The sequence below is a fragment of the Paramisgurnus dabryanus genome, chromosome 1 (genome assembly GCF_030506205.2).
Source record: "Paramisgurnus dabryanus chromosome 1, PD_genome_1.1, whole genome shotgun sequence".
NCBI classification, from domain to species: Eukaryota; Metazoa; Chordata; class Actinopteri; order Cypriniformes; family Cobitidae; genus Paramisgurnus; species Paramisgurnus dabryanus.
Genome location: NC_133337.1, coordinates 56,285,073 through 56,309,035, shown reverse-complemented (window position 1 = coordinate 56,309,035; position 23,963 = coordinate 56,285,073). Strand labels below are relative to the sequence as shown.

At 36.9% G+C, this 23,963-nt stretch overlaps 3 protein-coding genes and 1 long non-coding RNA gene across 10 annotated transcripts; 1 reads left to right on the top strand and 3 right to left on the bottom strand.

Moving 5' to 3' along the window:
- Positions 1-397: 397 nt before the first annotated feature.
- slc16a8 (solute carrier family 16 member 8) lies at positions 398-6,828 on the bottom strand. The gene is made up of 5 exons (XM_065242463.2): positions 6,612-6,828; positions 6,423-6,532; positions 1,641-1,674; positions 684-1,529; positions 398-582 (listed from the first exon to the last, which is right to left on the bottom strand). The coding sequence occupies exons 1-5, from the start codon at positions 6,826-6,828 to the stop codon at positions 398-400; spliced, it is 1,392 nt and encodes a 463-aa protein (XP_065098535.1).
- LOC135720377 (uncharacterized) lies at positions 1,689-4,732 on the bottom strand. Of its 4 annotated transcripts, none has more exons than XR_012337235.1 (6): positions 3,937-4,732; positions 3,554-3,638; positions 3,416-3,479; positions 3,215-3,265; positions 2,813-2,880; positions 1,689-2,685 (listed from the first exon to the last, which is right to left on the bottom strand). It is a non-coding gene; the product is annotated as an uncharacterized lncRNA (long non-coding RNA). The 4 variants fall into 4 exon arrangements; XR_012337236.1 differs by having other exon boundaries at positions 3,416-3,462; XR_010521275.2 differs by having other exon boundaries at positions 3,554-4,732.
- Positions 6,829-8,026: 1,198 nt separating the features above from the next.
- cby1 (chibby 1, beta catenin antagonist) lies at positions 8,027-11,864 on the bottom strand. Of its 3 annotated transcripts, none has more exons than XM_065242462.2 (5): positions 11,817-11,864; positions 9,525-9,630; positions 9,322-9,427; positions 9,137-9,249; positions 8,027-9,055 (listed from the first exon to the last, which is right to left on the bottom strand). In XM_065242462.2, the coding sequence occupies exons 2-5, from the start codon at positions 9,600-9,602 to the stop codon at positions 8,975-8,977; spliced, it is 378 nt and encodes a 125-aa protein (XP_065098534.1). In that variant the 5' UTR covers positions 9,603-9,630; positions 11,817-11,864; the 3' UTR covers positions 8,027-8,974. The 3 variants fall into 3 exon arrangements, with proteins under 3 accessions (XP_065098534.1, XP_065098533.1, XP_065098532.1); XM_065242461.2 differs by lacking the exon at positions 11,817-11,864 and adding an exon at positions 9,929-9,996; XM_065242460.1 differs by lacking the exon at positions 11,817-11,864 and adding an exon at positions 9,906-10,032 and having other exon boundaries at positions 8,028-9,055.
- On the top strand, positions 10,990-21,784 carry zc3h7bb (zinc finger CCCH-type containing 7Bb). 2 transcript variants are annotated; one of them, XM_065242458.2, is made up of 22 exons: positions 10,990-11,206; positions 12,201-12,261; positions 12,381-12,417; positions 12,543-12,740; positions 12,845-13,003; positions 13,313-13,393; positions 13,471-13,530; positions 13,658-13,700; positions 13,812-14,056; positions 14,535-14,817; positions 16,187-16,245; positions 16,328-16,427; positions 16,600-16,761; positions 16,903-17,108; positions 17,200-17,300; positions 17,411-17,592; positions 17,806-17,882; positions 18,014-18,267; positions 18,371-18,476; positions 19,553-19,661; positions 19,805-19,938; positions 20,066-21,784. In XM_065242458.2, the coding sequence occupies exons 2-22, from the start codon at positions 12,203-12,205 to the stop codon at positions 20,102-20,104; spliced, it is 2,694 nt and encodes an 897-aa protein (XP_065098530.1). In that variant the 5' UTR covers positions 10,990-11,206; positions 12,201-12,202; the 3' UTR covers positions 20,105-21,784. The 2 variants fall into 2 exon arrangements, with proteins under 2 accessions (XP_065098530.1, XP_065098531.1); XM_065242459.2 differs by lacking the exon at positions 10,990-11,206 and adding an exon at positions 11,237-11,352.
- Positions 21,785-23,963: the final 2,179 nt, after the last annotated feature.

The window sequence follows — 23,963 nt, the reverse complement described above, 5'->3', positions numbered from 1 at the left end:
ATTAATATTTTTAATTCTTGTTTTTTGATTGTCAATTTTATTTGTCTTGAATCAGTAAGCTTTGTGCATGCATAGTGTGTTATTTTTGCCAAGCTTTCTAAAATATACCCCAAATCAGATTACACTGCAAGCACAACTACACAATAAGCAAAATCTTTAATACATCTTAAATAATATGCTTGAGTAAAGGGTGAAGAGGAGGACAGAACATATGGCAACTACTGTAGATGTGACTCGATGCAAAGCCACCTTTGTAGCTCTGTAACTCTTTTGGGGCAGTTTCCCAGACAGGGTTAAGATACGTGAGTACAAGATGTTTTTTAATTGAGCCAGCTTAAACATGCATTTTAGTCTGGGACTAGGATAAGCCCTGTCCGGTAAAACGCCCATTAATCTTTTAGGATTCATGATTAATGTGATTGTTTGCCTCTTCAGCATGATGCATTTGAGGCGAGTCTTTGCTTTTCTTTTGTTTAATGCAGCAGAATGATGCAACGGCGAGAAATATTCCAGCTGTGATTAGTTCTCCTCCGGCCATGTAAAAAATAAGTTCATAGTTCTTGTAAGTGTCCACCAAATAACCTGCAGGAAACATGCATAAAATATCAATCTAACGCAATGAAACGATACCACTTTACAATCAATGTTTCAGTCTAATCCATGTTTTCTTCATGATAACTCACCAGCAGAAGGAGGCCCTATCAGCACAGACACTGCCTCAATGAGAAGCACCAAGCCAAGTGCACTGGAAAAACCGCTCGTTCCCACAATGCCCATCAGCACTTCAAATTGTAGAGCACCCACCATGCCATAAGAGAGCCCAAAAAATACACAAAAGATAACAAGCCCTTTGTAGTCTGTGTTTGTGGCTGAACAAACATCTGTTAGGCCGTTGAAGAGCAAGGCCAGGCTGAAGAAATATGCCGTCTTAGGTCGCATCCATTTGAAACCAGCGACTATACCACATGTGGGTCGGGCAAAGATGTCAATAAATCCTATAATAGATAACAAAAAGGCAGCATCCTGGTCAGGCACACCTTGATCCTTAGCATAGTTGACTAGGAGAATAGTTGGAACAAACAGTCCGAGAACAACTATAAATTTTGCAATAATATAAATAATAAGTCCTCTGTCACGAAGCACACTGAAATCCAAAAGCTTCTTCTTCTTCCTGGGCCTTCCATCATTATTATTTTTACATTTGTCACTCTCTTGTCCAACCTTAGAAGGCAGCATTTCGTTGAGCTCTTGGGAGAAGACCTCTCCTTTGGCCATAGATTTTCTTTCTTTACGTTTCAGGGGTCTCATGACTGCTCCGCAGGTGCAACAGTTTAGAAGAAGACCACCCATTATGAGAAAACCTCCTCTCCATCCGTAGTGGTTCAGCAGTACTTGTCCTAATGGAGAAAGGGCTGACAGAAATACAGGACTTCCAGCTGCAGCCAGTCCATTGGCCAGTGGTCTGCGTTTATCAAAGTAAGACCCCAACATAATCAGCGATGGTTGGAAGTTCAAGGCCAGGCCGAGACCTTTAAAAAGGCAAAAGCATTATCTATTTCTTTTTGATGCCTATTATTTTTTGCATAATGGAAGGATCCTCTATATTGTTTTATACAAGCTCTGCATTTATTACAAGTCACCTGTGATGACACCAGCAGTGAGGTAAAGCTGAATCCCAGATAGCAATTTTGTTCCGGCCCAGCTCCGGCCCACACAACCAGTTTTTCCTCGGCCCACATACAACGAAGAATGACGGCCCTACAGTGGCCCAGTTCTGAATTACGGACAAAGGCCACACATGGGCCACAACTGGCCCATGTCTCTGACAGAAAATAGCCCATAATTGGCCCAAACCTGGGCCAGAACAGGTTATAACATCGGTACCAGTTCTCAGCCATAGGTCAACCATATTAAAACCAGCATTTAACCAGAACTTCCAAAACTGAGCCATAACTCAGCCTAATCTTGCCCAAATTATATTAATAAATAAATCACACGAAAAATTACTTTCAAATTGTTTGCCTTTTTATTAATCAATAGCACATAAGTCAATAACACTACAACATTGTATGTGTTAAAACTCTTCTAGTATAAACTGCCAGCAATAAACAAAAATACTAGTTTGTTCAAATACATTATTGGCATGAATCTACCAACAACTTAAATTACAAAGCAATTTCATCCTTAGTAAACAAACAAAAGTTTAGAACAAACTGATAATAAAAAAAACCTTTGTGACAGTTACATTTGTGTGTTAAACGTAGCTTGCCCAAATTGCCAGCTATACACAAATACAGAAGTTCATTGAAATTAATATATAAGCATGAATAGAAATTTAAATGAATTACCATGGGTAAATACAAGTTTAAACCAAACTGAACTTAAAAGTTAGTTAATTAGAAACTTCATGTGTATGTGAAACCAACTCTACAGCCAGCCAGCCAGCAAAGATACAAGGTCCAGTTAAAGTATTAGCATGAATCTAACTTAGGTAATTTCAAATAAAACGAAAAATTAAAACAATACAATTCATAAAAATGAAACAAACAATCAAGCACTAATAATAATCTATGTGTATGAGAAAGTGTTCCTATTCAGGATTGTCCTCAACAAGAAGTACTGCTTTCCAGCCTCTCTTTTCTTCTCAGCTCCTCTTTCCATAGATGTAAACATTACAGCAGCCCACTGTTATATAAAAGAAAACAGATGCAAATCAATAATTGTTATGAAGCAAAAGCCATATAATAAAGTTATTAAAAGCATAATGGTATACTTTAAAACAAACAGTTAGATAAACAATTAGAAGATAAACCTTTTAGGATGAACTGCTTCTGTTTTCTTCCTCAAGTTGCTTTGGATGAAAATGGCTGCGTTGAATGTCTAAATAAAATGAAACATAGCTTAGACCTTAAAGAGGTACTTTTCATTTAGATACAAAGCAAATGAGATATGTTCTAAGCATGTATTTAAAATATATTATATTAGGAATATCCCCATTATTAGTTAACAAGAAAATTTAGTCAAATCAATATAAATGAAAGAGAGAAGAACCATATACTGCACGTCTAAGGTCTTCACAATTGCTGTCATACTTTATCCACCTATGAGAAATTCAGCTTTGCAGATATAATTCTAAAGATTTGTCAAGTATTGATTTTGGAAGCAATTAAATTAACATTAAATTAAATGGTGGCCCTGATGTACTGTCACTAACCTGAATGTCACCTCCTCCTGTCCTGTCAGCATCCTTGTCCCACCTCTTTACCTGAAGCAAACACAGCAGATGATTAACAGAAAATAATTTCACAGTATTCCATATATTCAAAATATTTGTATTTTTACCATTTTCCTTTGTATTCAACAATGCAATTCGTGTAACTAAAGTAATGTTAGGCTATGGTCAGTTCTTACTCACCTAATGAATGAAACCACTGTCCAGCCCTCTGTATTTATCAGCTTTCACTGAAATCACAATGTGACTATTTAGGCATATAGAGCAATCTTTTGATAATAAACACAAAGATGCAAACATGAGCCTCAATATTTAATTTACCTTAATGTGTCTATTTGAATATACACCCCATCATCCTCCTCTTGTCCCACTCCAGAGTCTTCATGTCTTGATGAACACAGACACACTTTCATCAAAAAAGGAAATTAAACGTTACAGAAATACATTTTTAAATATGTTTTTTATATAAATGTTCTAACATCAGGAAGACCAGATAACCAAATTCGATTACTTCATTATAATATGATCACAGTTATTCTTAACCTGATAGAAAACAGCTAATTTAATATCAATATAACGTTAATTGTCACACATTACGTTATGAATCACGTAAACGTTTGCAATCCTTTATACGTTTGTAAGACATTTAAACAAAAACATTTTTATGATTGTAAAAGTTTAAATATTTAAGTTCAGGTACTTACTATCTTTCATCCTGCTGCCTTTGAAATCTGTGTGTCCGTTATGATTGATTGACGCGGTGTAACTGCTACCCCGACGGTAACCCCGCCTATTGGTTAATTTGATTGGCCGCCGCTCGGCTTCCGTTAACAGGAAAGCACGTCTTCTGTTATGTGATTGGCCAGTGGCACTCGCCTTTTTTGATTTGATTGGCCATCTCAATCATTTTTGACAAGGTGTTCAACGTAATGCTGAGTTGTAGGAACTGGAGAAACGGATGACGTTAAAATACCGCGAGAGTGATTTGAAATCAGAATCCTGCCCATGATCTTTCGAGTCGCTCTCGCAGTACTTTGATGTCATCCGCGTGTAGGTTCTTGTTGCACTTCATAAATAAACTGCGCATCCTTAACGTAACGCGAAGGTTAACAATACATTTTGTTTATTTCTGCAGTATCTAACATTTGATTGTACACAATGATAGTTTTACTTAGTCATTGAAGTCAGAAATCTTCAGCACAGTAACGTTTATTTCTGCAGTATCTAACATCTGATTGTACACAATGATAGTTTAGTCATTGAAGTCAGAAATCTTCAGCAGGAATAAACTCCTGCTACAATGAAAATCGCGCAAAAGCAAGTTTAAATAGAAACGATCCATGGTGCTTCTCAAAGCAACGTTATAGAAACTTTTAAATTCAGAAAGAAAAACTTTTGGAAGTTCAGGGTCATTTGAACAAAATAATCTTGACCCATGATCTGAAGGCAAGTTTATGTGATTGAAATGTAGACAAACATTATTGTCCAAATATATTAGTTTCTTTTAACCCTTATATTATGTTCCGGGTCAATTTGACCCGTTTTGATTTTTCAGCTGTCGGATAAACCAGTTAACCTGTGATTTTATTCTTGAAATTTTCTGACTTTTTCTCATTTATGGCCATGAACATGCATGCAAAGTTTAGACATGCTGATATTTTTTGAAGTGTACCAAAATAATTTTGTAACGATTTTGATGTTCGCGGGTCAATTTGACCCGCATTTTGTTTTGCTCCAAAGCAACTGCATAGACCTAAATTAAATATATATTTTTAGTGTTTGTTGTTATATTGGTGTTTTACTATCATGAAATGGGGGTAAAAATGCTCCTCCTCACTATTTTGAGTACTGAAAAAGACTTTTACAGACACAGATGGTAAAAGTGAACTATAATTTCTATTTACAATGTATATGAAATACTACTTAAGTTGCAGTTTTCTTCCAGAAATTGTGTCACTTTTTCTCATTTAGGGCCATGAACATGCATGCAAAGTTAGGATACACTGATGTGTTTTGAAGTGGGGTTTTTTTTAGCACAAATAATGATTTTTGGTACGAATGTGATGTTCGCGGGTCAATTTGACCCATATTTGTTTGTTCCAAGGCAACTGTATAAATACAAATTAAATACATTTATTGCGTATATTTTGGTGTTTTACTACCCTGGAAAGGGAAAAGTTAGCTTTTCCTCACTATTTTCAGTACTGATAAAGACTTCCTCAGACACAGAAAAGTAAATGTGAACTATCATTTCTATTTTCAATGTATATGAAATACTAAAGCAGATGAATTCAGACCCACAGTAAATCCAGATGTGAATACAGGTGATGCCAGCTGTGCCCCACAAAACATGACACCAAAATAAGCATCATTTGTGTAAAATGCAAGAGGTCAGAAAGCACATGCTTGATGTGTGCACATCATGTAAACAGTGATTTCTTGAATTTGTACTATGAGCCTCAAGAACAAAAGATGACCCTGTTTAGAAAAAGAAAAGCTTAATTTCATTTCACAGCAATATTAAATTGTTCATTTAGGATGTCTTAAACACAGGTATGTTAAAAAAACATGTTGAATTAAAATTTAAAATGTTAAATGTTGCAACAGTTTTTGTGCAACATTTGTTAAAACAAACATGTTAAAAATTGTGGTTAAATGCATTTTTTTAAATCTTACTTTTTAATTTAAAGTGTTTATAATGTGTGACAAAGACTGATACTAAAATGGTTCTGTTCATACCTAATCCCTTCTTGTTTTTCATAATGTGATATTTACGGAATTGCATTGAATTCAATGCGGGTCAATTTGACCCGCTCCATCAAAATCGTCACAAAAATCGAACACAATACAAGGGTTAATACAAAACTATTTTACTTAATAAAGGTTAAATTAACATTAAGATTAAGATAGCCTGAAAATCCTTCAATTCTTCTAATTATTTATTATAAATCAGTATTTTAAATGTGGCTTACAATCACTAGACTGATCTGGGCCAGAGTCACTACACTGATCTGGGCCACATACCTCCCAATCACAACTGGCCCAAATTTTATCTGCCATCATGGATCCAGTGCCATCATTGCCACACCTGGCCCATACTTGGCTGACATGTTGCATGCCGTTGCCGGCAGCACGCCAGCAGTGCCATCATGAGGCCACATTCGGGCCGAGTCCGTCTGCTATCTGGGATAATGTTAGTCGTGAAAGATGCACCTATCATTCCTCCTGATGCCAATAATCCTCCAACCAACATAACTGGACGACATCCAAATTTATTAACCATAATGCTTGAGACTGGACCTGAATGTAAATTGAGCAAGATTTTTTAGCTTTTGAATGTCTTACAAATCTGATCAGTATTTAATTCACTGTATCTTACCTGAGCCATAGAGCATGGCTAACATGATGGATGAAATCCAAGCTGTGTCACTGTACCCACAGTTAAAGTCCTTCATCAGTTCTTTAAAATAAACACTTACAGCTTTCGGGAAAGCGTACGAGAAACCCGTAATGACAAAACATCCCAGCAGAACAGCCCAGCCCCAGCCACCATCAGGGGGACGAACTGTCTCTCTTTCCTCTACATTCATTCCCATAGTTACTTATGATGGTGTTAGGTCTGTAAAAAACAAAACATAACATTTCTCCAAAGGTAACTGTAAGATAGGTGTCTTTAAAAAAAGTAAAAATCTGTAAACCAATCTATGCAGTTGACAAACTGAATATGTTGTTTATCAGTTTTTTACCACATTATTTTGATTGATTTTTTTTTTAAAGTGCTGTGCATAAGCATAGTTATGCATTTAAATAAAAGTAATTTTTAAGCACATTTGTAATTTTGTCATTGTTAGACCTGTTTTGCTTATCACCCCACTTTGTTTTCTACAACAGTGGTTTTCAAACTTTTTTAGCCTGCGGCCCCCCTTGTGTACGGCGCATTCCTTCGCGGCCCCCTCAAAGAAAATTTATGACAATAAACTGTTCTAAAACTCAACTTTTAATTAAACAAAACATATTAAATGATAGGAAGTAGTGCAGTTGGTTAGTAGCCTTATTTATTTTTTACGTTAAATTGCACAGAATTCATCATAAATTAATTTATTTTATAAAATGTCATAAAAATGGGGCCCCCCTGGCACCATCTCGCGGCCCCCAGTTTGAGAACCACTGGTCTACAATAGTACTAAGTGTCCACTACAGTACAATGCAGTAGGAATTTTTGGACATGCAAAAACATTGCTCAGATTCATTTTAAAGGTCCATTTGCATTTTACCGAACAGATTATAAACTATTTTGTTTAGTAAACATCACAGCTGACAAATTCACCACTTACGGTACCACATGAATAAATTATCTTGAGGACAAGTGGTCCAATTTTCCCTTAATTATATACTTTAAAAAGTCATATGCAAGTAATATTAGCACTTCATCTTTGGTGCAATTTTTACATCTTGTTTGGGCACCCAAAACAGAAGTAAATTCTTACCTGATATGTGGTATTACTCCGAAAAACTCCTCGGGAAAGCTGCATGAACTGGGCCACCTTAGTGTCTCACGTTTTCAACTGAGCCCCATTGTGCACTGTATTTGAATTGATTAGGGGGATAATCTGCTAAATATACATTCTGGTAAACCTCCTTCATTTCTTGACCCTCCTACTAATGACCTGTAATGCCCACAAAGTCTCCTATTTATAAGAAATGCAGTAAGATTTCTGGACATCCTTGTTTGGCTGTTTACGTGATTTGCTATCAGTTCATCCTAGAATAAATCTAGAACTAGTACTTCTACACAATGTTTATTCGCAGATTTCGAAAAATATGTACAGCAAAATATTACATGGAATGTCTGTTACAATGAGATGCTGTACAGTATAATTTGCAAATCCCCGCAACACAAAATCTACACTTTTTTAGTGTGAATTTATTAACCAAAGGCAGGGTTTTACAAGCCTGTGAGAGTACGTGCAGCACACTCCAAATAAAAATCCTACTAAATCTGCATGTGCATTTTTAAATCTTTGGAGCTCTTGGCTAATCTTACTTGTGAACCGAAGAAAGAGTGTGATTGTTTCAGGTGATTAAAAAACACATATGCAAGTGTTTTTAAGACTGCCATGTAATCACTTACTGGGGCCACGGAAACAAATATTTGGTATACAGTAATTTGGTTATTGTGAATTGACAAGAGTAATGTGTTATTGTATTTTAAACATGTGAACTTGACAAAAGTAATGTGTTATTGTATTTAAACATGCTGAGCTTTAGCTACTTTTAATTAAGCACGGATATATCGACCAATAATCTGCATTGGTAAATAAAAGCAATTTTTCTCACTATTAGCTATCAATCATAGGAGAACAGGAAAATGCAATGAATTTGAGCTCTGTGTAGAAAATGTAAAGAAACATCACTAGATTAATGTTCAATATTAATGGTCATTATATGAATGAACAACATTCAGAAAATGTAATCTTTATAATTTAGTTAATGCAACCACTGTCGTATAGGCCAATATCACTCAGAATATTCTGCAATCTGTATCAGTGGAAAAAATGTAATATCAGTGCATCTTTTAATGTAACCTGAAATAAACTCAAAGCAAAAAAACCAAAGAAACAGAAAACTCCACAATATTTAAATGAACTGTGACATACTCCTAAATAATTATATAAAAATATGCAGTGGTATAAAACTCAAATCACGTCAAATCAAGTAAATCTATGTGAAATTTCACTTCTGTCATTTTTTTCTTCTAGTATTATTCTTCATATCTTCCAGTTCCTTCTGTATTAGATGTGTTTCTGCTGTTGATTCTGAAAGCTGTAGAAAAAAATGTTAATTCACTTTGTGCAAATGAATTACCCAACCTATATTCAAGCATTAAATTTACTTGACACTTACCATATCAAGAAGAATCTCAATCTTTATCTTAAGAAGATTATTCTCCTCTTCTAAATGTAGATTTCTCTTCTTCAGCCGCTGTACCTCTTTTCCTGACACATTACCTCCTGACTCTGTGAATAACAAAGACATTTACTACTTTTCTAACACAAGCGTTTTTTAAACCAATGTAGAGAGTGTCATACCTGTGATCCACTGGCCATCTTCAAATTTTAAGCTCTGGGAACCAATGTTCATTACTGGGGCTCCATACTCTAGACCCAATTCTATTTCCCGTGTAGACCGATCCAACTGGCAAAATGAAAAATTATTTTGGACACAGAATGAATTTGGAATCCCTATAATACTACAAATTATCATTACCAATAGAAGCTTAATTTGCCCTTACTGTGTGTATATTGGAAAGAGATGCTGATTTCCGAGGAGGTGTTTTCTTTTGACCGAAAGTGTTGCCAAACAAGGGCATTTTGAAGAAAGAACAGGTAGATTTTAACCTGCATCAACAGAAAAACAACTATAATCAAAACTCAGAGTATAAGAAATAACCTGTTTGCGATCTTGTATTAACAAGGACATTAACATTAATGTAAAAATCCAGACAATAAGGACGAACGTTACTGTATCTTCAAGACCGGTTAACGTTACTGTCATCACTAAGCTGGTAATAATATAGTTATAAAGCATTTTGTCTAATATGACGTTTCAAAAACGTTGTTTTCACAAAGATGTCAAACGTTCGCCCTTTTGCGAACCAGAAAAACAAACGTACACTGTTCCTTTAGCTGCTTTTACCGAATGGTTAATCAATCCTCGGCAAATCCATGGGACGTGTAAACATGCAGCTACTTCCGGAGGCGCCTAGCAACGTGGGAAGTACAGTTTTTAACGAGTTAAAAGTCCCCCAACAACTTAAAATAATGAGGATTGAACCATTTGAACACAATGCAGCATGAGCTGGTTTGCCATTTCTCCATAAAACTTTAAAGAAGGATGAAACATTTGCTGTACTAGTGTATTATTTTATGTAACGTATGCATTATGCTAGATGTTATCCTTGATTTTTTCCCACGTGATCGAATCTGTAACTGCATCCGAAACCGCCTAATTCCAGCCGAGGTAGTGCTTTTTACATGCTTTTTAGTATGAAAGTAGGCGGTTTCGGACGCAGCGCATATGTTTTTATAGTCTACGACCAAACGTGGTCAAAAATCAACGAAAAGACAGCGCACACTAAAAATCTTTCAATTATACTTGTCAACTTAGAAGTGGATCAAAAACTTTCATCCAAGTTGTCCTAAGACTAGAAGGGATATTGGGTATTGGTTTTAAGGCAACTTTTAGGAAAGGTTTTGATCCACTTCAAATGTTGACTAGTATTATTAGTCACCACAATCTTTTGGTCCCCATGACCTTAATTTATGAAGGAACCATATAGTCCTCGTGACTAATAAACTTTTTGATACTTTTGCAATAATCTACTGTTAAAAATATATTACAAAAAAAAACACATAGGACATATATATTTAGGAATATTCTTTGATAAGATTGATTCAACATGAAGTTTTAAGGAAATATAGCGGAAAATATACCTTATTATATCTTAATGTATTTATTCTAGTGATTACATTACATGATATTTTACACAATTAATGAAAATGCATTAGAGTGTATATGGGTGTGTAAAAATTGCTATTATTTACAAATGAACATGATACCTTAAATCCCTTAACAGTTTTGACTTTTTCAGAAAGTCAAAAAATATAAGCTTTTCGATGTTATCCTAAAAAATACATTCCATGCCCCTAGTGGCCGAACGCTCCGATTTGAACAAAAAAAATCCTCTCTCTGCCTTTAGGACCTCACAAGTCTGCACGGTTTGGGTAAACTTGAGCGGAACTTGGGAGAAACGACTCAGAGAAGTCGCACGTGTACTGTCCATTAATCGGAACAGGCGACTGAACCAAATTATGACTTACAAGAAATTAAAACATTAAACAGTTTGTCTGGCCGTTCAAAGGATTTATTGATTAATAAACAGTCCCTGGTGGAAGAGAGGAACTAAAACCATAGGTGGGTAGGATGTCCACTCAGCAGCTTCTGTTTTTAGCTTGCTACTTAGCTGACTTTTGCAATAGAGGCTAACTTGTATTTACTTATCCAAAAAAAAGCATATCTTGTTTTATTTCACTTCTTTGCTGCAAGCAGTTAATGTTTAGGTAAGTTAACTAACAAAATTAATCTCCAGACCCTTCCTCGCTGCAACAGTTCGGAGAATGTAACGTTAGCTTGCTACCAAGAGAATTGTTTAAAGACATTTTAATGTGATACGGCGGTCGATGGTTCGTTACAGTTTACTTCCAAACCACTGTACTTTGAAGAAGATACTATGTATTTCCGTATTCGTTGGTAATATTTTGTATCCTTAGATATGTCTCAGGATTGATCGAAATTGTGTGTAAACAGACCTGAAGTTGACAGCATTAGGCTAGCTAGCGAAATGCTAACTAGCGGTAAAGCTAATGCTAACGTGAAGCTTTTTGCATCTCAACTTTATCATCGGCGTGTTTCATTGGCACTTCTTTTTAAAGTTTAGTAACTAAATAATATTTGTATAAAATTATATACATTAAATTGTACTTTAGATTCGGCTCAAGCGTCCACGATAGTGGTTTTTAAGTACCTCAGTCTAAAAAGAGTTGCATTAGTGGGTGTTTCTCATAGGCGAGATTGGCTTTTCTCACATAATGGGGCCTACAGATTAAAGATGTGTTTTCTTAACACTTTTGCATTATTTACTTGTTCTGCATGTTTGTTTTTGTTGACTTTATTGTAAATAGTAATGTTTTATTAGTTAAGACTTTACTGTTTTCGTGAAAAATGACTACCACTACATATTTACTTAAAAAAAGTGTTTTGCGTGTTGGGTAAATGTTAAAAACAGAAATAAAGTGATTTCCTCTAGTATTTCCTGTATGCTTTATAAAACTTCTTGCAGTAATAGAAAGTTATCCATTTAAACTATTTTAAGAGGTTTATCTTGTCTTGCTTATATTGTATGTTACAGCTATGGATACAGAACGACAGAAGCGTAAAGAAGATATACAAAAAGCTTTGGGATTCATTCAGTAAGCTATGCATACTTCAATAACCAATTCTCCTTCTTAATACAAATGTACTGTTAACTGCTTGCATCATTAATAGTTTTTCACTTGGAATCCCAATAGTTGTTGTTTTTTCCCCACAGATCATCATTGCCTTTTCCTGAACCTGAAAGTTACGAGGTTGAGTGTTCGCTCCATGATTCACTCCTGATTCTTATATTTGACATGTTTACGTGTATAAAATGACACATTTATTGTCTTCATGTCTTTAATGTAAATGGATACTGCCTTCTATTCTTCTACAGGCATTTCTTACCCAGCTAGTGTGCAATTTGCTGGATGAGGGTAATGCAGTGTTTCGTGATGGAGAATGCAGGCAGGCATCAATACATTACAGTGAGGGAGTGAATGTTGCCCGCTATGCTCAATCTGAAGCGCTGGTCATTCCCACAGAGCTATTGGAGGGCCTGTATGTGAACCGGGCAGCCGCACACTATAATCTTGTAAGTTGGTCCGAAGTCCCAACTTTATAATAAAGAACAGTACATTTAATAGAATGCAGCATTATTTATGATATTAATAAATCTGATTTATTTGATATGTTAAGGGGGAGTTTGAGCGAGGAGTGCAGGACTGTGACATGGCACTGTGTGTGTCGGAAGGAAGTCGTAGGGCGCTTTTCAGAAAGGCACTTTGTCTGAGAGAGCTGGGCCGACTCCGAGAGGCTTATGAGTGTGGCACTGGATGTCTGCTGTCTGCTCCTCATGTATGTCTCTATTTTTAGGATTTTACAATAGCATGCAATTATTAAGATTTATGTATGTGATCCTCCCTGTTTTCTACATAAAATCATCACACATAAAGTACATTCTGTTAAAAAATAACCTTTATAATTGACTGAGTAAGGCCATGTTAACTATTGAAATCAATAAGTGAAATCAAACTGTTGTGCTCCTCATCTCAGTTAGATTGAGACGTTAGCCTGGATTTCACATATGCATAATATACATTGTATATACAAAATACCTTGTTTGGTTATTGAGGTTGTGGTTGGTACTTGCTTTATTAAACACAGGACAGGCAAGTCAGTGAGCTTGCACAAGATCTAGCCAACAAACTTGGTTTGAAAATCCGCAAAGCCTATGTCAGCCCTCAGGTTTGTTCTTCTTTATATATGTTCATTTACAGATTGAGAGTTTATACTTTGCCTAACTTGGTGTTTTTCAATTTCAGCTTGATTCCACATCATCTGGGGCGGACAGCAATGGTGAAACTAATTCTCCTACAGGGGAGGCGAGTATTATTATCAGCTAGATGAGAAATCATATAGTCCCTAAAATTGTTTAGTTACTTTTTTTTTTTTTAAAGAGACGTGTATGCTATAAATTCATTTGTCAAACATTCCTATTTCTTTCTTCAGACCTCATCAAATGGTCTTGAATCTATGACTGATATTGGATCAGGTATGTTCTGTTCAGAATGTTGACATGGACAGTATATGTGGATTAATAATATCAGTATTGCACGCATTCATTAAGGAAAATTGAATAGCCAGTTGTCTGTTTATCATGTAGACAGTTCTAGTGCCCAATGCATCCCTGCCCCTCTGGCCACACCAATCCCGGTCAGTGATGATGCCCAGATGCCCCCTTTGAGTCCTATTTTGACCCAAGACATGCCTGAGAGCCCAAACCAGGAGCCATCAGGCCGTGTACCATACTCTGTGCCTGTATCTGAACATATGGATGAATGTGGGATGAATGAGGAATGTCTGGATAACTTACTGGAAAATATTCCTAAAGGAGCTGAGGTCAGCGTGGTAAGTGAAATTAAGAATTTAGTAAATAGTCGCTCAACAGCTTTTTATTTAGGACAAAACAAGTAATTAGATTATGGCCCGGTTTCATAGACAAGGTTTAGCTAAAGCAGGACTAGGCAAAGATGTTTAAACCTTTTTTATAAACATACCTTAGAAAAACATGTTACTGGTATGTATCTTGAGACAAACAATGGCTCGGGACATTTTAAAATGTGTGTGTGCAAGTTATTTTCAAAATTAAGACAACTCAAACATGTGTTTTAGTCTGGGACTAACCTTAAGCCTTGTCTGTGAACCAGTGGTATATGTAGCTATAATACAATGTTCTTCACATTCAACCCTGGTGAGCCGGTGCCCTGCAGAGTTAACTCCAACCTTAATCAAACAAACCTACCTTTGAGCTAGGCTAATCTGAAACTGGCTTGGTTCCTTAAAGTTTTTTGTTTATTCACGTCAGTCATACTTGTTTTTCAAACAGAACCCAGTTCAAGGAGCCATTCCCACCAACCTTCCGAACACAGCTGTGGGCTTGAGGCCTTCATACTCTCCTGGTCTCCCAGCCTCATCCTCATCTCCCTATTTCAACAGTCCTCTTACCCCACTAGAATCCTTTTCAGTGTTGAGCGAAGCATCTTCCCAGACAATGGAATCCCTTGGAACTTTTGGCTCTGGGGCTGGAGCGGAAGACACTGCTGGAAAGGCCGGGTCGGGATCTCTAAGCACAGGCGGATTAGATTCCCTCTCTGAGTACACACTTCCTGGTGAGAAATTTTCACTGACCTGTTAGAGATATACTTGTGTATATATATTTAAATAATGCAGAAAATATTTTTATCAGCCGCTTTGATCACAATTAATGTGCGCACACAGAGAATACATAGACATTTTAAATTTCAAGCATACCCGGGTATGTCACATAACCATCTTTCTGGAATACCCCCAGCATCTTTTTTGCGTAACAAATGTTGGTAGCTTCTGTGTCAAGTTTACCTCTTTTCACCATCTCAAAGTGAAATGATACATGTATGCATTTGGCTTGGCAGAAGATCATACTGCTGTGTCGATATGACGATACATCGTCAAATCTCCTGATGATGTTTGCATCGATACAGCATCTTCTGTATTGATTCAGATGCACTTTTGAAGGTAGTGTGACAAATCGCTGTTGATCAGTATGGCAAGGATGTATATGACCCCGTGGAGCACATAGAATGAAAGGTAGAAGGGTATACTTGACTTTCCGTAGCCGTCTCGCGCGTGTACTCTCTCTTCTTCTTCTTTCAATGAGTTTGGTATGAAAGCGCAGATATCTGAACCTAAACTTCCATGAAGGCCGAGTCATGAAGTTAGCACGGATATCTTAACCTAAATTGTTGCAAAGGGCCAGTTATATAGTAATAGTAGCGTTGCACAAAAATGACTGCACGTCGTCTCGTTAGCAATCCATAATAAAGCTACCGCGCACATTTTAAAATCAATAAAGCATGCTCTCTTAATACAGTCACGCATTTGGGAAGAAACGCAACAAAGATCTGCAGGTGAAAAGTGCATGTCTAGGTAGGAGAAGAGATATCTGCTTCAGATTTCAGGGGGAGCTGCAGCGCTTGTGTAAACGAGACAGTATCTGATGGGGCTCCTTAAAGGGACACTCCACGTTTTTTTGAAAATAGCCTCATTTTCCAGCTTCCCTAGAGTTAAACATTTGATTCTTACTGTTTTGGAATCCATTCAGCCGATCTCTGGGTCTGGGGCTACCACTTTTAGCATAGCTTAGCATAATTCATTGAATCTGATTAGACCATTAGCATCGTGCTTAAAAATAACCAGAGTTTCCATATTTTTCCTATTTAAAACTTGACTCTTCTGTTGTTACACTGTGAAAATATTACCTTGATATCTTTAATTTTGACTGACACTGAGTAAGGTCAAGATTAAAATTAAACTGAAATCAGTGATCTCATAATTCGATTGAGACTTAGCATGGATTTCATGGACAGGGTCACAATTTCAATTGTGATTTAATCAAAAAGGTGATTGCCAAGCAAGCAAATATTGCTTTTATCCATAGATTTGTTAATATAAGTATCATTTTGTCTTTAATCTTATACATTTTTTCTCTGACAATTTTAGGTGGGCGATTCTCTCACAGTTTTATCCCTGGTTTGCGTAATCTTAATACCACCAATTCAGTGAGTCTTATTTGTTTGACCTAGATCATTCTGTGTATTTAGCTTTCAGCTTATCAGAAAAAAATGTCTTTACTCCCAATAGAATGGCCCAACAGGTACCAACCTCTCTCTGCTGTCACGAAACCCTCTGGCTGCCACACACGAGTTTAGACAGGCCTGCAATGCTTGCTACAGTCGCATAGGTATTGTACCCTGAAACTCTGCTAAAAAGCCTATTAATATGATAAATTTCACATCAAAAACAGGAAAAATAAGAAAAGCATAAGAAAGCTTTTATAAGAAAGCATGGGCAACTTGTTGTGTTTTGTTTGTGATATATAAATGAATGAAGTAAGTAAACAATTTCTCCTTCAGGTCCCAGGGTAATGGACTACCGTTATCAGCCTGATGCAGCTCATCGCTGTAAAAGAGACGTGCTTCTCTGTCGCCTCAAATCATCAGAAGACCCAAGTTGGAAAAGGGTGCGACCTCGCCCTGCACGTAACAACTTCCTTGGGGCTTTTGTTCTCTGCAAAGGTATGGCTGTGTATTCAGGAATGAGCAAAGTACTCACTACTAAATGTGTGTGTGTTTGATATATCTGTAACTTTTTGCTGATGTGTGTGTGTGTGTGTCTCCGATTCGCTTTCTCTTCATCTATTCACTTAATCTCTGCAGAGGTGCAAGAGCGTCAGGAGTGCCAGTATGGTGAGAACTGCACTTTTGCATATTGCCAGGAGGAGATAGACGTGTGGACCCAGGAGAGGAAGGGAGCTCTAAGCCGCGAGCTTCTGTTCGACCCACTGGGCACCAATGAACGACGGGCCCTCAGTGTCACCCGTCTGCTTCAGCTTCACATGGGCATGTTTATGTTCCTCTGTGAGGTAACAGCACACTTACCCCATCATATTTAATGCCTGTCTAATTTTTTTTTTCATTTATGTTGTCTTAATGGTCTTTCTTCTTTTCCTGTAGGAATGTTTTGACAGTAAGCCTCGTATCATTAGCAAGCGAAGCAAAGAGAATCTCGCAGTGTGTTCCAACCTTACTGCACGACATCCTTTTGACGATAACAAGTAAGATCCATGCCTGCACTTAGAATTGAATAACTTATTTGATGCACTTAACTCTTAATACCCACTGCATTGTATAATGTGTCTCGTTATGATACAACCTAACCTGACAGGTGCCTGGTGCACGTGGTTCGCTCGGCAAACGTGCGCTACAGTAAAATACGGCCTCTTCACCCGCTCTGCCAGTTCGACGTGTGCCGACATGAGGTGCGATATGGCTGTCAGCGGGAGGATAGTTGCTCCTTTGCACACTCGGTCATAGAGCTCAAATGTTGGGTGCTTCAGCAGGACACGGGTACACAAACTTACTAACTTATTTCTGTATATAGTGACTTATTTGATGTTTTGATTGATGTGGCTATTTTATGTTTAGATAAAAGCATTTATATGTGCTGGATGCCTTGTTTTTAGAAATGTCAGAAATGTTTACATTTTAAAACAGAACAACTTTTAAATTAAACAATGGTAAAAACTAGATTTTTTTGTCCCTATCTATGTCTTGGTTCAGGTATTACCCATGAGGAGATGGTACAGGAGTCTAAGAGACACTGGCACAGATTGGAACAGAATGCACAAAGACAAAAGGTGAGATTATGAAGATATATGACAAGATCTAGCCTTTCTTTTTGTGTTTGTGTGTTGAAATGTTTTTTTTTTGCCATTTAAACAAAACTCCCAAAACAATGTTTTTCTTTTTCACATCCTATCATATTCAGCCGTTACCCCACCAACACACCAGTAGCAGCAACAGTGCAGTCAGCGGTAGTGCTGTTGTCTCTGGAAGTGTGGTCAGTGGCGGAGGAGATAGCATTGGGGGTGGAGGCACAGGAGGGGGAGGACTGGTAGGATGTGGTCGGGGGCGTGGCCTAAATCTGAAGATGAAGTTTGTGTGCGGACAGTGTTGGAGGGAGGGCCAGGTCAACGAACCAGACAAATCATTGAAGTACTGCACTGCCAAAGCCAAACACAGGTTGGTTTCCTTTCTATATTTATAAGTTATAGTTATAATGTAACTGCTTTTATTGGACAACTTCATTTAGGAAGGTCACGTAAAAGTTTTTTTTTTTTTGCAGCTGGACGAAAGAGCGCAGGGTGTTGCTAGTGAAATCATTTGAGAAGAAAAAGTGGGTGGTAGTGCGACCGCTGCCTTTTTCCCGTACCTACCCTCAACAATATGACGTAAGTTGTCAGTAGTCAAATTGACAGTTTAGTGACCATTATACAAAAATAACTTGCCGCAAAAATGCGCAATATCAAAGTTGAGTTATCCAAAGTGCTATAAAAATCATATGCCTCAGATTCCCATAAAAATGACTTTCAAAGAAATGTGTGTATTTATTTAAAGGGGTCATGACATTTTATTATTTATTTGAGTTGTACCTATAATATTGCCCAAAGTTTTTTTTGCAGACACACAATTTATGACCTTTTCCACCCTGTTTTTCATCAAACAGTCTGATTTGTGTGTTTCCCCTTTAAAAGCCTTGCCTGGCTCAGTGTCCTGCCCCTTTAATGATTGACAGCCGACATGCTGCGGCTACTATGCAGTTTCATCAAAAATACAGCTTCTTTTTAAGCACATTGTTTGTTTTTTCATGTCACAGACAGCCAAACAATCTCAATCGCAGACCTGGAGCTGACATGTCATATACAAAGTGAATATATCTAGATGTACGTCACTAATTATATAAATGCATTCGTTATTAAAGAGGAGGGCGTCAATAGATCAAAGCAAAATTGATTCCTAATGTCATGACCCCTTTAAAAATGTGAAACTTAAAGGGGACATATCATAAAAATCTGACTTTTCCATGTTTAAGTGCTGTAATTGGGTCCCCAATGCTTCTAACAACCTAGAAAATGTGAAAAAGATCAACCCAGTGACTTTTGGTAAACCATTCTCTGCAATCATGTGAAAAATAGGTAGTTGAAATTTGCTCCCCTTGTGATGTAAAAAGGGGATAATACCACCCCTTAATCTGCAATATCCAACAACGGCACTGCAATTTAGTGCAGAGATCAGCTCATTTGCATTTAACAGGTCACACCCAATACAGCACATTTTTGGTCACACCCACAAAGTGGCAATTTTAACATGCTATAATAAATTATCTATATGGTATTTTTAACCAGGACTTCACATATGTACTCTGGGGACACTAAAGATTCATTTGACATCTTAAAGTCTTGTTAAAGTCTTTCATACTGTTTAATGCATATTTTCTGTATTATTGCATCTGTCTTTGTGCTTGCAGATGTGTGTTCATGTTATGAAACAAAAGAAGTGCCACTATATTGGGAACTGCTCTTTTGCACACAGTTTGGAGGAGAGGGATGTGTGGACATATATGAAAAACAACAGTTGTGAGAATCTGTATTTTTTTAAACTGCATTAATCATTGACGCAATTTGTATGTCATTGTTCTGATTTGAATTTCATGCAGTGTTAAGACCTCAGTGGTCCCAAACGTTTTTCAATTGAAAATTGTATCTCTGTGTTCATCCAGTGAGAGACATGCAGCAGATGTACGAGATGTGGCTATCATTGACCAACCAGAATCGCCGTGCAGATGGCACCCTCATGACTCCTCCCCCAGAAGAAAAACAGATCGCTATGCCAACTGATTATTCTGAGACAATGGTGGGTGGTTGGCTGTTAAAGTGAATTTTTTTTATGTTGAGTAGAGTCTCCTGAAAATGGAAAGCTAGCAAGGTTTCAGAAATTTCTTTGTAACCGCAACATAAGATTAGCTGTTTTTTAATCACAGGTTGGGAGGCGCATGTCTGGAGGAGGAGGAGATCTGTGACCTGGGTCAAATGTGCAGTTGCCCGTGATGGGGTTGTCTGGATGAATCGTCCTGATCTGATGTCAGTTTTAAAGGCTCAACTCTATCAGTGCCACTCTGGGAAGTACCAGGTTCTGCTGCCCTGAAGGGCAGAGTGCTTGACCTTAGGACTAACAAAGTGATTGTTGACACACACACATGCTCACACAACACACGCTTCATTACTCATAACAAAATCTGCACAGTCACTGACATGACACTCGGCACAGACTCATGGGTGTCATGTATGTAGACGTGCACACTGGTACTATTGCGTCAAAGTTTGCAGATTTGAAGTTTTATCTGAACCATCTACTCAATCCTTAATGTACCCTTAGTGCTTTTAAAAATTTGAAGAGGAAGAATTGATTCCCCCACTGTCGAATTTAAGCAGCAGTCAGATTTGTGATGTGGTGCTTAACTCTGTTCCTGCCATATTGGTAGAGGAGTTTGAATGTATAGCCGACAGTGGCCATTTACAAAAAAGAGATTTATTAGATGTAGAATGTGTTTGATACATGAGGCAATCAATTAGGTATCACTTCAATACCTGCCCCATGGAAGGCCTGATCCTTCAGTGTAAATGCTTGCAAAACACCAGTCACACATCATGCATTGAGAAGTCTTCATTTCTACATTAATTTCAGTTTGCACACTGAGTGACAATGGAGCAGTGTTTTAAAAAATGGGAGAACAGACCTTACTCGAGGGCTATTTGCAAAAAGTAACCCTGGAAATTGTCTGCAGACCCGTTCCGGCGTGATCTGACCATTTGGAAAAAAACATTTTGGTTCAACTGTGAATATACTTCAGTGTTGTCTCGTTTGAGCTCATAGGTTGGCCCATAATCATAGGAGATTCATGGGAACTCTGCAGTTCAATATGGGGAAATTCAAAAGTTCCTCCATATGTAATATTTATTGGTCAAATTAGGAGCATGATTGGAGACAAATTAGCAAGAAAATAGGCAAAAAACGTACTTGCCCGTGCCTTTGCGTAGTTATATCAGTCCCAAAGTATATTGTCAAGACATGCTGTGCTACCCTTAGTAAGCCTTGTCCTTACTATAAGTGGACATGATATATATATAAATAATTATACACACACACATACACATAAATATCTACTATATTGGCATTCTACTAATGATTATTGATAACTTAGCAGTTAAGCTTAAATAACTATAACCTTACATTGTATTGATTACATAGAACTTCCTGTTATTGAGCTATGCTATATGACATGTATTGCTGATTAGATGGTTAGTGATTTTTTTTTCTTATGTGTCACTTCAGAAATGTCAGTTTTGTGAGATCAAGAATTTGCTATCCCAAAATGGTTTAGAAAAGTATTTGATGTGATAAGACAGAAAGTAGTTTAATTTGGATATAAAAGGAGCAGATTTTGGGAATCAGTGGTAGCAATATTTCAGTAAAAAATGGATTGTAACCGGATTGGAGTTTTGTGGGACGTTCTGGAGTGACCTAGTTGTACGCTTTACTGAGGGATCATATTATTACTAGTGCTATTATTATGATGACAGTAATGATAATGATTGCCATTCTATCCTTCTGTATGCTATTGATATATGTATATGTTAATTGCTATGTATAACATTTTAAATATATGTACTATCATGTATGAATATAATACTTAACACAACAGTGAATTGTCTATGTATGCTTAGTGAACTGTCCAGAATAGAGGAGTTGGATTGCCACACAGAAATCTGATTTATTGAAATATATTATACTGCTAATGTATGGCAATACATCAGATGTCCATATGGGCTATGTTGTGTCACGTGCTTAAAGGGACATTACACTTTTTTTAAATATGCTAATTTTCCAACTCTCCTAAAGTTAAACATTTGATTCTTACCATTTCGGAATCCATTCAGCTGACCTTGGGTCTGGCACTACCACTTTTAGCATAGCTTAGCACAATCCATTGAATTTGATTAGACCATTAGCATCGTGCAAAAAATAACCAGAGTTTCAATATTTTTCCTGTTTAAAATTGATTCTTCTGTAGTTATATTGTGTACTAAGACCGACAGAAAAAGTTTAGATTTTCTAGGCAGATATGGCTAGGAACTATATTCGCAAACTAGCGTAATAATCAGTGACTTTGCTGATGTAACAGGGCTGTAGCAGGCGTAGTGATATTACGCACTGCCTGAAAGTAGTCCCCTGACATTGAAGGTAACCAAGGGGACTATTTTCGGGCAGTGCATAATATCACTATGCCAGCTGCAGCCATGTTACATCAGCAAAGTCCTTGATTATTACGCTAGTTTGAGAGTATAGTTCCTAGCCATATCTGCCTAGAAAATCACAGCTTTTAATTTTCCGTCGATCTTATTACATGATGTAACTACAGAAGAGTCAAGTTTTAAATAGAAAAAAATCGAAACTCTTCGGTTATTTTTTTGCGCGATGCTAATGGTCTAATCAGATTCAATGGATTGTGCTAAGCTATGCTAAAAGTGCCAGCGCCAGACCTGGAGATCAGCTGAATGGATTTCAAAATGTTAAAAATCAAATGATTAACTCTAGTGGAGCTAGAAAATTAGCATATTTAAAAAAAGTGGAATGTCCCTTTAAGATCCAAGGGTAGATAAGTGAATATAGCAGGAGATAGCATTAAGATGTAGTGTGGGAGAAAGTTATGCTTTTGTGATGTGTTTATGGTTTGTTGTTGAGTTCCTGTCCTTTTGTACGAGAATAGGACTTTCGCTGTAGTTGTATAGGGTTTACAGAATAGTTGTAACAAAGTGACATCATTGAAAACTAGAATACCCCTACCACTACTCTCTTGATGTTTTATATTAAGTATATACACAGTGACAGAGCACAAAGCATACATGGATGTTTATGTTTGTCTGCATAGCCCTTATACAATTTATATATGACGTTTATATACAATTATGAATACCTTAACAAATAATCCTACTCTTTCAGTATAATGATATACTGTATATATATCTATATCTATATATACACAAACTGTTAGACAATTTAAGAACATAGATTCAAGGGAATGAAAGTGTATTGTAAATTCTCCCTGATTGTTTTTGTGAAGGTTAAGACTGATGTAATGGGTTTTGCACACAACTCGTATTTTGTGAGGAAGACCGTTAGATTGAGTTGTTGGCCTTCCTTCTAGGCGACAATAAATGTGGGGTGCATAACCGCTGAGAGAAAGATGAAACCGAGAAGCTCAGTTGATAGTCTCTATTGCTTAAACATGAGATGTGGTTTGCAATCAGTCATATTCATATCAAAGGGTTAGTACTGTTGGCCATTGACTGTCTATTGGCAGGAGTAATGGTCATCTACTCACTATTCTTATTCTCTGAGTTTGTATAATGATAGAAGTAAAATAATTGACCGTTTTTAAATGACCTTCACACTTTCTGGATTGAGTAAAAACATAAATTCATCCATATTCAGACTGAAAAAGGCAATGCAGGATTTAACAAACATTGGTCAGTGTATGTTAAGGTGGGTTTATTTCTGACTTGCTTTACCAGATAACAAGTAAAATTCAGGGTTTTCAAGGAAAGAAATAGAAAAACAACACGTTTTTGTACTGTATTTTTTACATTTGTTTGTTTTGTTTTTTGCTTTTCCTCCCTGGTTGGAAGTGAAATATGATTTACAGTGGACCAAATCTCATGAATGTGTTTAACAATAAATAGACTGTTTTAGAAAATAAGTGTGGTTTAATTGACTTTCAATTGCTTATAACTGTTTTACTTGCTGCTTAGATTCATACTTATTCAGTGGCAACTACATGGGTACATATGGGGAGATAAATGTACAAAGATTGTCATGAC

Excerpts from the sequence above, each read along its gene's own strand:
- cby1 (XM_065242462.2), bottom strand. The coding sequence starts at position 9,602 with ATGCCCTTGTTTGGCAACACTTTCGGTCAAAAGAAAACACCTCCTCGG. Across the intron at positions 9,428-9,524 it reads CTCTTTCCAATATACACACA|TTGGATCGGTCTACACGGGA; the intron begins GTAAGGGCAAAT and ends TCATTTTGCCAG. Across the intron at positions 9,056-9,136 it reads TTGAGATTCTTCTTGATATG|CTTTCAGAATCAACAGCAGA; the intron begins GTAAGTGTCAAG and ends TTTTTTCTACAG.
- zc3h7bb (XM_065242458.2), top strand. The coding sequence starts at position 12,203 with ATGGATACAGAACGACAGAAGCGTAAAGAAGATATACAAAAAGCTTTG. Across the intron at positions 13,004-13,312 it reads GTCTGCTGTCTGCTCCTCAT|GACAGGCAAGTCAGTGAGCT; the intron begins GTATGTCTCTAT and ends TATTAAACACAG. Across the intron at positions 16,428-16,599 it reads TGCTTGCTACAGTCGCATAG|GTCCCAGGGTAATGGACTAC; the intron begins GTATTGTACCCT and ends TTTCTCCTTCAG.
- slc16a8 (XM_065242463.2), bottom strand. The coding sequence starts at position 6,828 with ATGGGAATGAATGTAGAGGAAAGAGAGACAGTTCGTCCCCCTGATGGT. Across the intron at positions 6,533-6,611 it reads AGCCATGCTCTATGGCTCAG|GTCCAGTCTCAAGCATTATG; the intron begins GTAAGATACAGT and ends ATTTACATTCAG. Across the intron at positions 1,675-6,422 it reads CATCTTTCACGACTAACATT|ATTCAGCTTTACCTCACTGC; the intron begins ATCCCAGATAGC and ends TTGCTATCTGGG.